At 43.6% G+C, this 16,390-nt stretch overlaps 1 protein-coding gene across 13 annotated transcripts in view; it reads right to left on the minus strand.

Annotated features, from left to right (window-relative positions):
* Positions 1-1,971: 1,971 nt before the first annotated feature.
* ZMYND11 (zinc finger MYND-type containing 11) overlaps positions 1,972-16,390 on the minus strand; it is a 135,011-nt gene continuing 120,592 nt past the window's right edge. For 8 of the 13 annotated variants that reach the window (XM_047848063.1, XM_047848062.1, XM_047848060.1 and 5 more), the window contains 5 exons: positions 14,887-15,094; positions 14,472-14,540; positions 13,409-13,681; positions 12,904-13,089; positions 1,972-4,054 (listed from right to left, as the gene is read on the minus strand). In XM_047848063.1, coding sequence (XP_047704019.1) covers positions 3,932-4,054; positions 12,904-13,089; positions 13,409-13,681; positions 14,472-14,540; positions 14,887-15,094 — 859 coding nt within the window. In that variant the 3' untranslated portion in view covers positions 1,972-3,931. Of the gene's footprint in view, positions 4,055-12,903; positions 13,090-13,408; positions 13,682-14,342; positions 14,541-14,886; positions 15,095-16,390 lie in introns of all 13 variants that reach the window. The other 5 variants (XM_047848053.1, XM_047848051.1, XM_047848054.1 and 2 more) reach the window with 1 other exon arrangement.

Raw genomic sequence — 16,390 nt, forward strand, 5'->3', positions numbered from 1 at the left:
TCGATACGCCCACTAGATCAGAAACTACATGGGAACAGGAAATGTCTTTTCTCATTATTATATACTCAGCATCTAACACAGATGCCGTAGATCAAGTATTTGTTGAATTAATGACGTTTACACTGTGTCATCTGAGTTCCCTTAGCATTCTACACCTTCGGTTATACTCTGCCCCGTTCCTGGAAGGTAGGGCTGTTATCATTGCACGACTTTATTACGCCACCCACAATCTTCAAGGGGCAGATATTAGGAACCTGGATCTTGACTTTGAGCAATTCTGGGCCTCAGCTTTCTCTCCAGTGTGAGATTAAGAAGTTAGATTGGGTAAGAGTTTTCAAACCACCCTTTAGACCCATAGCGATTTCTAGGATGCCTTCCCAGAGCTGCTGAATTGAAATGTCACTTCAGGATGTGTTGCCTGGGTGATTTCTAAGCTCTAAATCTCAGACTCTGAAACAACCAAGAACCTACCCTTAGCTCTAATTCTGGCAAAAACAGATTTTCTTGTCAGCTCCTCGGTGTCACGTAGGCCTTCTAATACACATGTGCTTAGTGAAGATTGTCCACAGGTAAGGCAGTGATGGGGCACGCCCTCGGGAAGACAGAGGCCTTCTTTCAGATTGCTCTGTCCATTAAGGGTAGTCATCAGCCATCAGTTGTCATTCATCAGGGAATGAAATGTGGCTAGTCCAAACGGGGATGGCTAAAGGCCTAAAATCCACAACTGGGTTTTGAACACTTAGTGCAAAACAAGCATGTAAATATCTCATTAATGGGTATAGTAGATACGGAAATATTTTGGCTATATTAGATTAAGTTGTCACCTACTCCTTTTTTAACATGGTTATTAAATAATTTAAAATTACCTATGTGCCCGTTACAGGCTTTCATCTGACAGCATTATTTTGTGGTTTTTAGCGCAGTAGTGGTTTTGTTAATTTACGTGCCCTTCAATGTCCTACCTTTCAGCTGTGATCCCTGGGCAGCAGAATCAACATCACTTGAAGTACGAAAGTGGCACCACACCTGCTCCACCGACCCCAGATCCCCCGGGTCAGACTCTGCAGTTTAGATTCCCAGGTGATCTGCATGCACGTGGACTGTGAGACGGTCTGATTTAGGTCACAGTCACAGGACTGCTGTTGTCTCCCTGCCTGTCAGACTTCTGTCTCTCCAATCCCGTAGATCTGAGATTCTTAACCCGAGGGATCTGGATCCCTCCAGGGGTGGGGAGCCTGTAGATGGGCCCCAGAAATCTGTAAAATACTAAAATTTACGCAGTCTGTTTTGTGAACACAGGTATATTTTCAAGAAAGGATGACCCCATCACTGACACCTGGGAACTTGTGAGCAGTGCAAGTGCTGGGGCCCAGCAATGTCCTGATGAGCTCTCTTGTGAGCCTCACGTCAGGAGTCCGAGAACCACTGAATTAGGTGCTGAAGGCACAGACAAGGGCTGAGCCACACTGCATCACAGTCTGGTCAGGAGGGTGACACCGACCTGCATGGACACAGGCATCACAGGTGGGTATGAAGCAAGATGTGGTGAAGGCTCAGCCTATAGCATAAAAAGTAAGAAAATGGGCTTCGTATGAGACCTAAAAGTTTCAAGAACTGGTCCAAGTATTTACAGTCTTTTTGTGGACTGATAGAGTAAACTCAACTCAAATGTGTAAGTGAATGTTTAAGACACTGTCCACAGAAAGTTGAAGTCACCAGGGGATAACCCATAGTACAGGGTTACCATGTCAGATGGCCATGTCTGCTTCGGTATAGGGGAATGGGTGAGATCAACAATGTATTAAAGCCAGTTTTTTTTAAATACATTTATTAACCAATGTTAACACATTAAATGAATCTATATATTGCTAGTCAGAGCAGCTTACAAAATGCCAGAATGCATCATAGAACTGGACAGCCACAATGAGTAATTACAATGTGCATAGTGGCCAAGCTCAACACCTTGATATAGCTTTATGATTTGCAGAAAAAATTTTAATAGTGATTCCTAAAACAATCAGTTGTAATTTTACCTAAAACTTTTACAAAACCAGGCCACAATCTCTTTTTTTTAATTTTGTTTTTTTTTTTTTTAAACACACAGTTTTCACACTGTAGTAACTTGGAAATGTTGCAACCGTGTCAACGGAGACAAAAAAGCCAAAGTAACACGAATCTTACTTTCATGCAGCTATCAGGTAAATAGTACATACTCTGGAATGATTTTACACCAAAAATATTTCCACAATACTTGCTCTCATAGGGGTGGATCGAAGTTTTAAAACTTGAAAAACAATCAGAGAAGGTAAGTGTTCTCGGTTACGATCTCACTCAGACCACGGCACCGGCACCGTGGCGATGCGGACGCATCACAGTGACAGGGAGGGAACAAGATGCCCAGTCACTGCCTAATTCAGGTGCAGCAGCCTGCGTTAGCTTGTGTCACCACCTCAACAGCATCAGGACCGGATGGAGGATTCTTTCACAGAAGACTTAGTTACATTTTCATCTTTAGAGTGACCCTGACAAACCTGGAGAAAACTTTTTAAAAGGTTTTCCTCCTGATTCTTTCACTTCCATGGTGTGTAATTGCTTTAATAAATATCAAAGGTCTAAATAAATATTTACAAATTATTTCTCTAACCTTAAAAAATAACTAAATGATAGATGGGAATTTGACTTGGTCTAAGATCAGTCTTTGAAAAACATAAATGGCGAGATTTTTTTTTTAAAAAAAAGTAATTTAACATTTTCCTGGCTGTATTTTATATATCTATGTATAAAAAAATCATTATTCAACTATCGATCCATTCCTATTGGTAATGCTTCTTAATCCAGACATTCCGCAAAATACAGACTTTTTACAAATCACGGCATCTTTAATACAAGAAAATTAACATGCATTATTCTTCATTCTGTGTACAGTGATGGAGTTCATTAGTAGGCAATGACCCATTACTACAAACATAACGGCCTCTGTGAAACTTAAGTGCTTTCTTTCCTTTCAGTATTAATTTACAATATACGAGGTGACACCAGATAATAGGCAATCAGATGATATTTGGGGAGGGAAGGGAAGCATTAAAGAAATTTGTATGCCTCATCTATAATTTCATGGATGGAGAAAGGTAGTTTTTGGCTTTTTATTTTTTGTTTATCTTGTTACAAGCACTCATGTTAGGACAAAGATGAAATGTGCAAACTTTAAATTTTAAATATTCATTTTCTCTAAGATCCAGCTCAGTAAAAGATTACCCCAGTTCCCTGCAATTTTAAACTACAAGATCAAAGCTAATAATTTGTTATAAAAGTTATATATTGAAAAGAAATAATGAAAAACACAATTGGGAAATATTTAAGAAAAAATACGCAGGACTAGCACCTGCTGTGTCAACCCTGTTCCCTAAATTCAATCATATACCCACTGGCATAACCAATAGATAGATAATGCCTTTAAACAGTAAATTAAGCTGAACAAAACCAGCTCAACAAGGTTAAGAAATAAATTTCACATCAAGGTAGTATGTTTTATTTCTGAAACAGTTCTGTAGTTCTTACATTCAGATCTATTTTAAATGTTTCTTTGTTAAACTCACTTGTATTCACCTGTTGTTTTTTTAAAGATCTGTTGTTTAAAGGTTAAAATCTCTGTAAAACCTAAAAATGTTTTAAAATTTGCTGAAAATGCAACAAATTCTCAATTAAAATTTATTTAAAATAATACCCTCCACTGATGTTACTTTTACCCCCTGAAAAACTCCGGAGGAGCATTAACAAAAGATTTAAACTACTGTGCAAAATTTCTTCACGAAAAGTGTTTAAAGGCTGGTGCAAAATGGGAAGCAAATTCTAAACAATTTTGGCTTCTTGGAAACAAAAACCGCTTTGTCTGAGAAGAGTACTCGTCGCTGGTGCTCCGCGAGACCCGCCTTCATCTTTTCCGGCGACAGGTGCGCTTGTGCTCGGCGTGCCAGTGCTCCTGCTGGCACTTGATGGAGCAGTAGGACGTGTTCCAGCAGCAGTGGTACATGGCCTCCTCCTCACAGTTGTAGCACTGCAGACGAGAAATCAGGGCCGCGTTTAAACTCGGAGAGCAGTTAACACTGGAGACCTGCGAAGCTCTGCTTTTAAAGGTTTTTGTGGCTCAACCTTCAGCCGTATCACCCAGAACATCAAGTATGCTTTATGCACCAAGCTGAACGGCAGGAACAACAGGGCAATGGAAGCTGCAGCAGCAAATGTGAGCTTACCTGGCACATACACCTCTCCCCTCTACTGCTCATTCCCATTAGCATACAAACCTAAATAGAGAGGATTCTGGAAAGATGGCAGGGCAGGAAGCACCAGGAATCTCTCCCCATGTGGACAACTGCATTGGTAGAATCAGTCTTCAGGAACTATTTTGCAACTATGGAGTCTGTTGAAGGCTGGCTACTCCCAGGGTAAGTTGTGGACAGTAAATTCTGGTTAATTTTAGTCAATTTCAGCTCTTAGCACTTTAGCCGCTGCCCCCTACCACCAGCTGCATGGTGGCAACAGTGTATATGTAAAACTAACTGCACATAAGAGTGCATGTCCAAGGAAACACTCAGAAAAGACCCAAAAAGTCTTTAAGTTTATGCCTCAGACTGATCCTCGGCACAAAGCCTACAATAAAAATCAGCGAAGCTGAAGAGGGGAGAAAGGAGTTCTAGAGTTACCACGTTATTAGCTTCCAGTGTCCAACCATAACAACAAAAATAACAAAGGCATACTGAGAAAAAGGCTGTCCCTGAAAAGGCCCTTAATGGCAGAGATGTTATCTAATTCTTTGAGTATCTTTAGGACAAGTGTTAAAGAGAAATGTGCAGAGAGTTAAAGTTAACAGGACTTAACCCTGGGATCCTGTGAGATTGTGCCCCGTGTCAGGCTCTGTGCTGAGCATGGAGCCTGCTTAAGACTCGCCCCATCCCCCACACCTGCCTGTCTCCCCAGCTCATGCTCTAAAATAAAGAAATGAGAAAGAAAATCCAGAACTGGAAAGTCCTTTAAAGCAAAACACTGATTCTCTAGAGGAATTCAAAGACAGATCTGAGTGAAGACAGGACAACGGAAAATTAACAAGACAGAAGAAGAATGAGCAAAACCTGAAAGACCTTGGGGAACACCATCCAATGCACCAAGATACTCCTTATGGGAGTCCAGGAGGAGAGGAACACGGAGAGAGAATGTGAAGACATAATGGCTGAAAACTTGCCAATCCGATAAAAGATATGAACGTAAATATCCAAGAAACTCAACAAATTCCAAGTCAGATGACCTCAATGAGACACACATCAAGACACATTTTCTCCAAATTTTCAAAAGCCCAAGTTAAAAGAGAATCATGAAAGCAGTACAAAGAAACAAACTGTCACATGTCAAAGGATCATCAGTATATCACCACCAGATTTCTTACCAGACCAGGAGGCCAGAAGACTGATACATTCCAAGTGCTAAAAGAGAATACTGTCAATGCAGAATCCTATATTCAGAAAAACTGTCCTTGTAAAAGCAAAGGATAAATTTTAACATTCCCAGATACACAAAAGCTGAGGGAACTTGTGACCTGCCCTGCAAGAAATACTCAGGTGAAGTCCTACAAGGTGAAGTGATAATAAAGAGTTTAGCAGAGATAAATTAGAGCAGAAAAACAGACAAAAATCAATGAAATCCAAAGATGGTTCTTTGAAAACATTGACAAAATGGACAATCTTTAGCTAGATGGACTAAGAAGAGACAGAACTCAAATTCCTAAGATCAGAAATGAAAGTGGGAACCTTACTGTGGATTCTACAGAAATATGAAGGATTCTTAAGAGTACCATTAACTATTCCACATCAGAAAACTGAATAACCTGGATAAAATGGAAAAACTCCCAGAAGCATGAAACCTACTAAGACTAACTCAAATTTAAGCAGACTGAATTATTAATAAAAAAAAATCTCAAAAAAAAAAAAGCACTGGATTTGCTGGTGATGCTAAATACTAGCACATAGTTAAACAAGAATTAATAGCAATTCTTCCCAAACTTTTCCAAAAACTGCAAAGAGGCAGAAACACTTCCTTTATTATTAAAAAAAATTTTTTTGGGGGCGCCTGGGTGGCGCAGTCGGTTAAGCGTCCGACTTCAGCCAGGTCACGATCTCACGGTCCGTGAGTTCGAGCCCCGCGTCAGGCTCTGGGCTGATGGCTCAGAGCCTGGAGCCTGTTTCCGATTCTGTGTCTCCCTCTCTCTCTGCCCCTCCCCCGTTCATGCTCTGTCTCTCTCTGTCCCAAAAATAAATAAACGTTGAAAAAAAAAATTTAAAAAAAAAAAAAAAAATTTTTTTTAATGTTTATTTATTTTTGAGAGCAAGCATGAACAGGGGAGGGGCAGAGAGAGGGAGAAACAGAATCCAAAACAGGCTCCAGGCTCTGAGCTGTCAGCACAGAGCCTGATGCAGGACTCGATCTCAAGAACTGCGAGATCATGACCTGAGCTGAAGTCAGATGCTCAACTGACTGAGCCACCCAGACACCCCAGAAACACTTCCCTAAATTCATGCTATGAATGCAGCATAACCCAGGTATCAAAGGCAGACAGACACATTACAAGAAACAAAATCTATAGATCAACATGGCTTATGGACACTGGGATAGAATCCTCAACAAAATATTAGCAAATGGAATTCAGGAGAATAGAAGGATTATACACCACCAAATCGATCAGTGAAATATGCTACATCAACATAATGAGGGAAAAAAAACACATGATCATCTCAGCTAATGTAGAAAAAGCATCAGACAAAAATGCAACACACCGTTTCATGATAAAAATCACTCAGCAGAAGAGGAATAGAAGGAAACTGCCACAATATGAAAAACCCACAGCAAACACCAGAGTCAGTAAGACTGAAAGTTTTCCTCTAAAGTCAGGAATAAGGCAAGAAGGCACCCACTTTTAACCACCTGTATTCAACTACAGGAAGTATAGCCACAGCATCAGGCAAACAAGAGAGACACCCCTACTTGAAAAGAACTAAACTTACCTGGTTTGTATATGGCTCCATCTTTAGAGTTTTCTATGCATAAGACTCCACATCAAAGCTATGAGAACAAATGAATTCAGCAAAGGAGGTGGGTGGAAGGTCCTAAAATCAGCTGCATTTCTAACAGGAACCATGAGCAATCTCAAAAGGAAACCATGAAAAAAATTCTGTTTCAAATCAAAGACAACTAAAATAAAAAACAGACTTAACCAAGGAGGAGAAAAGCTTGCACGATGAAGACTGCCAAACACTGCTGAAAGACAGTAAAGACGTAAGTGGAAACACATCCCATGTTTGTGGACTGGAAGAATTCATATATCGTTGAAATGTCCATATTACCCAAAGCAATCTACAGATTCGGTGGACCCTAAATAACCCAGATAATCTAAAACTAAGGAGAAACTGGAGGACTCACACTTCCTCATCTCAAACCTACTACACAAAGCTAGAGTAGGCAAACCACGTGGCATTGGCATAACCAGACATACAGACTAATGCAATCGAAGAGAGAGCCCAGGAAGAGACCCTCACATATACAGCGAAAGGGTTTCTGACAAGGGGGCCAAGACCTCTCAGTGGGGAACCCGGTCTTTTCAACCAACACAGCTGGGAAAACTGCATCTCCACACACAAAGGAGGCGGCTGGGCACCTCCCTAACAGCATATACAGAAATTAACTCCAAATCGGTCAAAGACCTAAATGTAAGGCCCCAAACAGTAAAACTCTTGGAAGAATATGCAGCACAAAGCTTCACAACACTGGATTTGGCAATGATTTCTTGGATGTGACCAAGGACACAGGCAGCAAAAGAGAAAAAAGAGAGTGGACTTCATAAAAATTCTAAAGTTTTGTACGACAGGAGACACGGTCTACAGAGTAGAAAGGCAACTCCCAGACTGAAAGAAAATATTTGTGAATCGTGGATCTGGTGAGCAATTGCTATCCAGAAGAGACACAAAAGCTGTGAAACTACCAACCAACCTGATTCAAAAATGGGCAAAGAAGTTGAAGAGACAGGTCTCCAAAGATACAAGAATGACCAATAATAAGCATGAAAAGACGTTGAATGTCACTGATCATCAGGGAAATGTAAATCAAAGCCACAATCAGATACCGCCTCGCGCCTGTCAGAATGGCTACTATCTTGGAGAGAATTTGAAACCCCATGTGTGCACTGTTGGTAAGAGTGTAAAATAGTATGGCTGCCGTGGAAAGCAGTAGAGCATTTCCTCAAAAACTTAAAAACAGAATTACCGTAAGATTCCACAGCCCCACTTTGGCTACATACCCAAAACAACTGAAAGCAAGGTCTCAAAACGATGTGTCCACCCATGTCCATAGCAGCATTACTCACAACAGCAAACACACGGACGCAACCCCAGCGTCCATCGACAAGTACACACACAGCTGAGTGCAGTGCATATGCACAGCGTAACGTTACTTACCCAGAAAAAGAAAAGGTACCTTCCTTGTGCCACAACAGGGATGAATCTTAAGGGCATAACGCTAAGTGAAATAGCCAGTTATAAAAAGACAAATAGAACGGTCGCAGTCGTGAAGACAAAACAGAATGGTGGTTACCAGGAGCAGGGCGTGAGTTATTTAGCAGGTAAAGTGTTTCCGCTTTACAAGGTAAAAAAGTTGTGGTAATAGTTGTACGACAGGAGTATATTTAATACCACTGAAGTGTACACTTAAAATTTACCGTCTTCACTGTTATGTGTGTTTAAGCACAGTTAAAAAATACTCCGTCTCACATCTCTTTCAATCGACCCCCCCCCCCGTTTTTCTGCTCCCCTTCACAACTCCTTGCAAGAATTGCCAAACTTCCTACTTCCAATTATTCTCTTTCCTTTCTTTCTTAGTCCGAAGGCACTCTTTCACTTGTATCTCTCCACTGGATATGCTATTATCAAGGTCACTTCTGACCCGAAACTAGTGCTCAGTTCTCAGCCTTCATCTTATTGGGCAACATCTGGAGACATTTTGATTGTCACAACCTGGGTGGGGAGAACAGGTACTCCTGGTGCCCGGGGATGGACACTGGGGATGCTGCTGAACGTCTATGGTACACAGGGCAGCCTGTGTACAAGAAATTCTTGGCCCAAATGTGAACAGAACTGAGGGTGAAAAACTGGTCTACACAAAGGTGAAGAATTCATCTAGTTTGGGCTGTTTGGACTCGGGGAACATAAACACTACAGTTTCAAGCTGAGTTGGCAACAGAAAAGTGAGACCCCAGACACACACAGTGAGGATGAACCAGTACTGGCAAGGAAGAGAAGGATGCACTTGGTGTCGGCACCTGGAGGTGGTCCATACAGACAGAATGACCTATAAAGGTAGATGAGTCCCAGGGATGGGACCAGGCGGAGCAGTCTACATCGTGGTACCTGAGATTCTACCCTCGTTCTTCCTCATTGCATACGCTGTACTTTTTTTTTTTTTTCAACGTTTATTTATTTTTGGGACAGAGAGAGACAGAGCATGAACGGGGGAGGGGCAGAGAGAGAGGGAGACACAGAATCGGAAGCAGGCTCCAGGCTCTGAGCCATCAGCCCAGAGCCCGACGCGGGGCTCGAACTCCCGGACCGCGAGATCGTGACCTGGCTGAAGTCGGACGCTTAACCGACGGCGCCACCCAGGCGCCCCTGTACTTTCTTATCAAAGTCAATCTTTTGAGATGTCTCCTGTGAGCCTTACTGCAATTTCAGTAAAGTTACTATTAGAAAAGCATGGACAGCATGTTTTAATTTTGGAAACAGCTGAAACGAATCCCATCTGAGTTTAAATCCTGGGCATGTGCTAATTACTCATGTGAGTCTTGACCAGGTGTTTTAACTTCTTTCTTCATTTCCCCACCTTTAAATCGTGTCTTAAGCAGTGCCATCCTTTCTCTCAAGTACCCTGACATTTATTTAGGCGTGCACTCCTTCGTTCTTGATCTCTCCCTTTCTTTGTGGCTGCACTCCAAGAGTGTACTATCCGTACTACATTCTGTTGTTAGTATCTCATCTTAACATCCATTTTCTGGCATCTGAGATACTTTGGCATACCTACATACTTTCTGTCCGGCAATGTTCTATTATTTTGTAATGTGAGATTTAATTGTATTTACCCATCTACCAGACATGACAAGCAGAGTGTTTCTTTAGTCACTCTGTTCCTAATCTCATAAGCTCATAAAATTCCTCATTTAAAAAATGGGTATAAATGAAAGCAATCTGGTGTTGATATGAAAACAGATGCACAGCTCAGTGGAACAGAGAGCCCAGAAATAAACCCGCACTGTCCGCTTGATGAGTTTACAACAAAGGGGTGGAAGAGAATAGAAGAAGGCAGTCTCGTCAATGAAAGGCAGAAAACTGGACAGCCACGTGCAGCAGAATGAAACCAGATTCACTTTCGTTGCTCAAACACTGAAGTTAACTCAAAATGGATTAAAGACTTGAATGTAAGACCTGAAGCCATAAACCTCCTAGAAGAAAACAGGCAATAAAGCTCCTTGACATCAGTCTTTTTTTTTTTTTTTTAATTTTTTTTCAACGTTTATTTATTTTTGGGACAGAGAGAGACAGAGCATGAATGGGGGAGGGGCAGAGAGAGAGGGAGACACAGAATCGGAAACAGGCTCCAGGCTCTGAGCCATCAGCCCAGAGCCTGACGCGGGGCTCGAACTCCCGGACCGCGAGATCGTGACCTGGCTGAAGTCGGACGCTTAACCGACTGCGCCACCCAGGCGCCCCTCCTTGACATCAGTCTTGGCGATGATTTTTTTTGGATCTGACACCAAAAGCACAGGCAACAAAAGTAAAACTAAACAAGTGGACACATCTAACTAAAAAGCTGCCACACAGCACAGGAAATAATGAAATGAAATGGCAGCCTATGGAATGGGAGAAAATATTTGCAAATGCTGTATCTGACATATGTGGTTCAGGCCCCAAATAAACTACTCCTACAACTCAATGGAAAAAAACCAATCACCTAATTTAAAAAAATTCTAAAGATCTATGCAGGTCCCTGTCTCTCATCATCTGGGAAATGCAAAGAAAAACCACGATGAGATGCCACCTCACACCTGTCAGAGTGGCTAAAATTAACTCAGGAATCAATAGGTGTTGGCGAGGATGCAGAGAAAGGGGAACCCTCGTGCACTGCTGGTGGGAATGCAAAGTGTTGCAGGTGCTCTGGAGAACAGTGTGGAGGCTCCTCGACCAATAAAAAACCAAAACTACTCTTTGATCCAGCGAATCCCACCTATGGGTATGTGTCCAAAGGAAATGAAATCCAGATACTGAAAAGATACCCATAGCCCCGCATTCACTAAGCGTCCATCCACGAATGGGTGAACAGAGAAGATGCAGTATGTACGTACACACAGCAGAGCACCGTTCATCCCTGAGAAAGGAAATATTGCATAGCATTATTTCCGCGTGGACTTAGATAAACAGCAGGTCTAACAGCACAGCTTCTGCTCGTTCACAGCTGGAACATGCTAGAAAAAGCAGTGTCCTCATTCCCTACTCCAGCCTCCTCTCCCATTTTGATCCTTTAGTAAACTTATGGGGGTTCTTCCCATGTATCTACTGCCCACTTTCTAGCTTTCTCTAGTCTTTGCATGAAGATAGAATCATGGACGTAGTGTTGGGGCTTCGTGCTGGTCATTATTTTGAGCACACCTTCATTCCCATCTAGTGATATTTATCTCATTCATCTGCTTTTCCTATCAGGTCATCTTTACAGATTCTCCTGAATTGTACGTCAAGTTCCCCTTTTTCTTCATCAGAGTATTTATAATGTTTACTTTTCTGAGGAAACAGTTACTGTAATGTAAAGACCCTCTTCAGAAAATGGTGGGATGAGCACTGGGTGTTGTATGTAAGAGATGGGAATCTACCCCCCAAACCAAGAACACACTGTATACACTGTATGTTAGCCAACTTGACAATAAATTAATACTCTAAAAAATGTAGTCTGGATCAAATGAAGAATCACAAAACTTCTTACGGTTACTTATTAAAAAGAACAAGCTAGGGGCACGTGGGTGGCTCACTCGGCTGAGCATCTGACTTCGGCTCAGGTCATGATCTTAGTGTGTGGGTTCAAACCCACTGGAGCCTGGGGCCTGCTTTGGATTCTGGGTCTCCCGCTCTCTCTGCCCCTCCCCCACTTGCACTCGGTCTCTGTCTCTTAAATATAAATAAACATTAAAAAAAAATTAAACAAGTGATGAGTTTTTGGGAGTAAAACGTTTCCACCACCAGTTAGCTGAGATAGGTGGACACATGCGCCCAGAGCTCCTGTTCTAGGGGAAGACGAGAGTGACAAACAGGACACTGTGAAAGGGGACAATTCGTCAGATTCTAAGTGGAGTTACAGACCAGTGAGCTGTTACGATCAAAAAGTAAATCGACTGAAAAGAGTCTAATGGATAAACATTGGGCAGCCAAATGTGAAAATCTTTAACTTGCCGTTGGGATGCTGACATTTATAGTCTCACGACCGAGAGGTTGGCTACCAGGAGTTACAGGCAGACGGAAGAGCCGGCCAGCCTTTCCACATACGTTCCCCGCACAGCGGACATGTCACGTGAGCTAGATGCGCTGAATTTGTACTGACACTTCACAATCCCAATTTAACAAAATAATCCTGAGCAATACTCATCATGTGGCTCCACAGATGAGAGGACTTTTCAATAAACATTTTAAAATTAATTAAAGCTGGTAATTTCACATTTGATCTTACTTCAGGTATGAACTTTGCACATTCCACATATGTCTTCCTGAACGGATTTTCATCACATCTACGGTACACTGGGTGGTACATTTTCAGAAAGACACGGATACTTACCCACTGCTTCTTCTTGGTCTGAGAAATCAGTTGTTTGTGCTGTGTTGCTAGCTTCTTGATTTCTTCTACAAATTCTTCTTTACACTTTTCCTTTACTTGCTTACATTTCCTGTCCATCTCACCCTGCATATTGGCTACAGCTTTATTTACAGCTTGTCGTTTCTCCTCTTCCATTTCGGAACGGAGCTGAAATGAAAAGGTCAGCCCGTAACGGTCTGCCCTCAGCTCACACGGACCATCACCCTGAAGAGAACCCTAACACCGCGTCTACTTCGAGGCCACCCCTCTTCCCTCCAACCCATCAAGAGCTCCCAACGCCTTCGATGAAGAAACACAAGTTATCACTATTAACTGAAATGTTATCAAAGGTGTCTTATTATGTTCCTGGCTTTACAAAGGAGCAGCCTGGAGGATGCCCACGTGAAAGCTGCTAATAACCCACCACGGGAAAACTCTCGTCACACTCAGGGTCCTCGTTGGGGGGGGGGGGGGGGGGGCGGTTTACCTTTTCCAGAGCTTCTCGTACAACTCTTTCCGTTTCTCGCTTGTGGTCAGACTTCATTCGGTCTTTAAAGTCATTGAAAATCTTAGTGTATTTGTCGTGGCACATGCTTTGACACACTCCATCACCGGTGGTCTGTGTGCTTCGGTGCAGCATTCTTGGTGAAGAGGCACTTAACTTCTTGGTCTGAGTGGACACAGAAACCTTTTCGATTGGCTGAGGCATCGTGGGGATTTCCTGGCTGGAACTCACGGCTTCAGTTTCAGGCTCTGGTTCCTAAAGGGTAAGGACAGTGCTCAGATGTGAAACAAAGCCACCAGTCCGCCAGTTCAAGAACAAGCTCTGTTAGGATAAAAACATAGCGATACACATAAATAGCCACGTAATAAACTACGGTTAAGAAACCTGGAATTAAGATGGGAAATTCTGTTATGCAGATTTTACCACAATTAAACCCTCAAAACTTCCATTCAATTAATAGAGACGGTAATTCTAAATAGGATCTTCATTTATAATGTCATTGCATATAATACTATGGTCTTTGCTTTTCAGGTAGCCTAAGCAAAAATATTTAAACCTTAAACCACTATCAGTTTAGACTCACTTCTTTGGACTAGATCATTAACAGATATCCTAAAATTCTAAACCACTTCTCACTAAGTATTTGGAATTGTGCTAAGATTAATCCTTGGATTTAGAGCATTAACAGACTTTATCATTTTAAAAGGCGGAGCTTAACCCTCGTGTCCTCCAGTTTTTCAATGTTGACCCAATTGATGTAGTGGACAAGTGCTTTGTTTTTAATCATGCTACTAGAAAACCAGCAGAGTTGCAGGAAATGCAGCCAAGTGCCCTCCCACTTAGCCAGACTTGGTCTGAGATAGGAGACTTCTGGTTTGTGTGTGGCTTATTCTACTGATAGAAGACGGGTTCCAACCTGGTTGATGTTATCTGACGGCAGTGCCTTTTCACAAGTGCCGTACGTTGGAGCCAACTGTCTTGACCATAACTTGGGAGATACTTCCTGTTGCAGTGCCACCTGGACACTGCAAGGCGGGCCACTTACTTCCTTTTTGGGTTCCACACTCTGATTACGTCGTCCTTTCTTTGCTCTTGGTTCTTGAGTGACCTTTAGCTGTGGGCATCATAAAAACAACAGCACATTACTCCAGATGCTGTGAAACACTTCTGTGCTGACAACACTGGCCATGGCCCACAGGGAAGAAGCGAGTAACCGCCCCCTTTTGCATTTAGCACACCTGCGGCCACGTGGTCACCACCCACAGAACTCCCGCACAGGTGTGGTGGTGGGCACTAATGTGCCTACGGAAGAGAGGCAGGATCAGGGTTGCTTATCTGTCTGCCTGAACTGGTTTTGATACCTTTGGCAGAGCCCGTTACCCCTTTGTACGAAAGGAAGGAGAACCGTCGGAACGCCACTGGCAGCGCTCACGCTCACCGTGACTGATGGGGACACCCACCTGCTCGTTACTGGTGGAGGAGATGCTGGACTCTGCCTCCTCCTCTCCTCGGTCCTCATTCTTAGACTTCCAGAACCTTCCTTCGCGAAGGAAGCGCTGGTGCAGCTCCAACTCATCACAGGCCTTCTTCCAGCCCATGCTGCGCTTCACATGCAGCCGGTGGACGTTGACCGTGATGTCCTGGATGTTCTCAGAGGGAATCCAGGCCCTTCAAGTAACCGCAGAGATACAGTTAGAAATTCCTAAAACGGCAGCAGATTCTCCCCACTGCAAAGTAGGCCTTGGGAGATTCTGTGATGGCCAGGGGGGGTGGGGTGGGGGTGGGAGACCCACATGGAGGAGGAAGGAGGGGACAGGTTCTCGGAACAGGGCCGACTCTCAAGTACCTCAAAACCCCTCAGCACCGTCACGGCCTTCTTCAACCCGGTTAGCCTGTTCCTAAGTCCTTTTTCCAGCGTCTCCTCCCATTGCCACTCCGTTACTCAAGACTCGCTCTGTGCAGACCACAACTACAGGTGTGTGTGTTTGCAGATACGTGTGCACAAGATGAGGGCAAACGCTGCCTCCCCATGTTACGTTTCATCACATTCAGACTCGCAGCATCTACTGTTCAGCAGCCAGGTGCTCAGGTAGGGGCGTAAGGTTCTCTGCATTATGTGTGGTACTGACCCAAAAGTACTGGATGTAAAACTTGATTTAGTTCTCGAGAAAGTTTTCCTGGGCACCAGTCACCCAACTGGACTCCACCGTGTGCCAGCAGAAGGCACTGCAGCTCCTCCAATAATGCACGGGGCCGCTACCATGTTCCGGCCTCACTGGACCGCTGGAGGAGACGCTGCCCAGATGCGCTGGGTTAAGAGCTATGAATTAGGGGCCGGAGTCCCGGGTGCAAGCATCCTAGTTCTAGGATGGCACCTGCACCCACACAGCCTCTGCCATGAAGGCTCTTTGGGTTTGTCACAACTGTGAAGGGACAGGGTGCTCCTGAGAGGAAGACAGCTGCGGCCGGGCCTGAGGGACAAGGACGATGTATACCAGGGCCCATGAGAGGAGCTACTGGCAGAGGGAATGTCACAAACAAGACCAAAAACAGCAAGGTGCACGAGCCACAGTTAGGGAGACGCTCTCTGGAGCAGCCAGGACAAGTGAGGAACAGCACACAAGCACCGAGACACTGATTTCTTGTCTGTCTCCTGTTTAAACGTGTGCCGGGTCAGCTCCCCCTGCCCCCCACTCCGGCCAGCAGGGACGGAGTGTCACAAACACCGGCCTCATGACTATTCCAAAGGGTCGAGGGAAGCACGGTGCACACACACAAACCACAAGTGCAGACTTGGAACTCGCTTGTGCACGTGAGGCCACAGGCTTTCCAGATTAAATATGCCGACAGCTGGAGCCGTGACCTGCCACGAAGGATCTATAAATATTACGTCCACCGTGTCTCATCTGACATCAGTGCTTCATTAGGCCCCCTACCAAAGTAAACTACACTTTTGAAGAACTG

The sequence above is a fragment of the Prionailurus viverrinus genome, unplaced genomic scaffold, assembly GCF_022837055.1.
Source record: "Prionailurus viverrinus isolate Anna unplaced genomic scaffold, UM_Priviv_1.0 scaffold_51, whole genome shotgun sequence".
Classification (NCBI taxonomy): domain Eukaryota; kingdom Metazoa; phylum Chordata; class Mammalia; order Carnivora; family Felidae; genus Prionailurus; species Prionailurus viverrinus.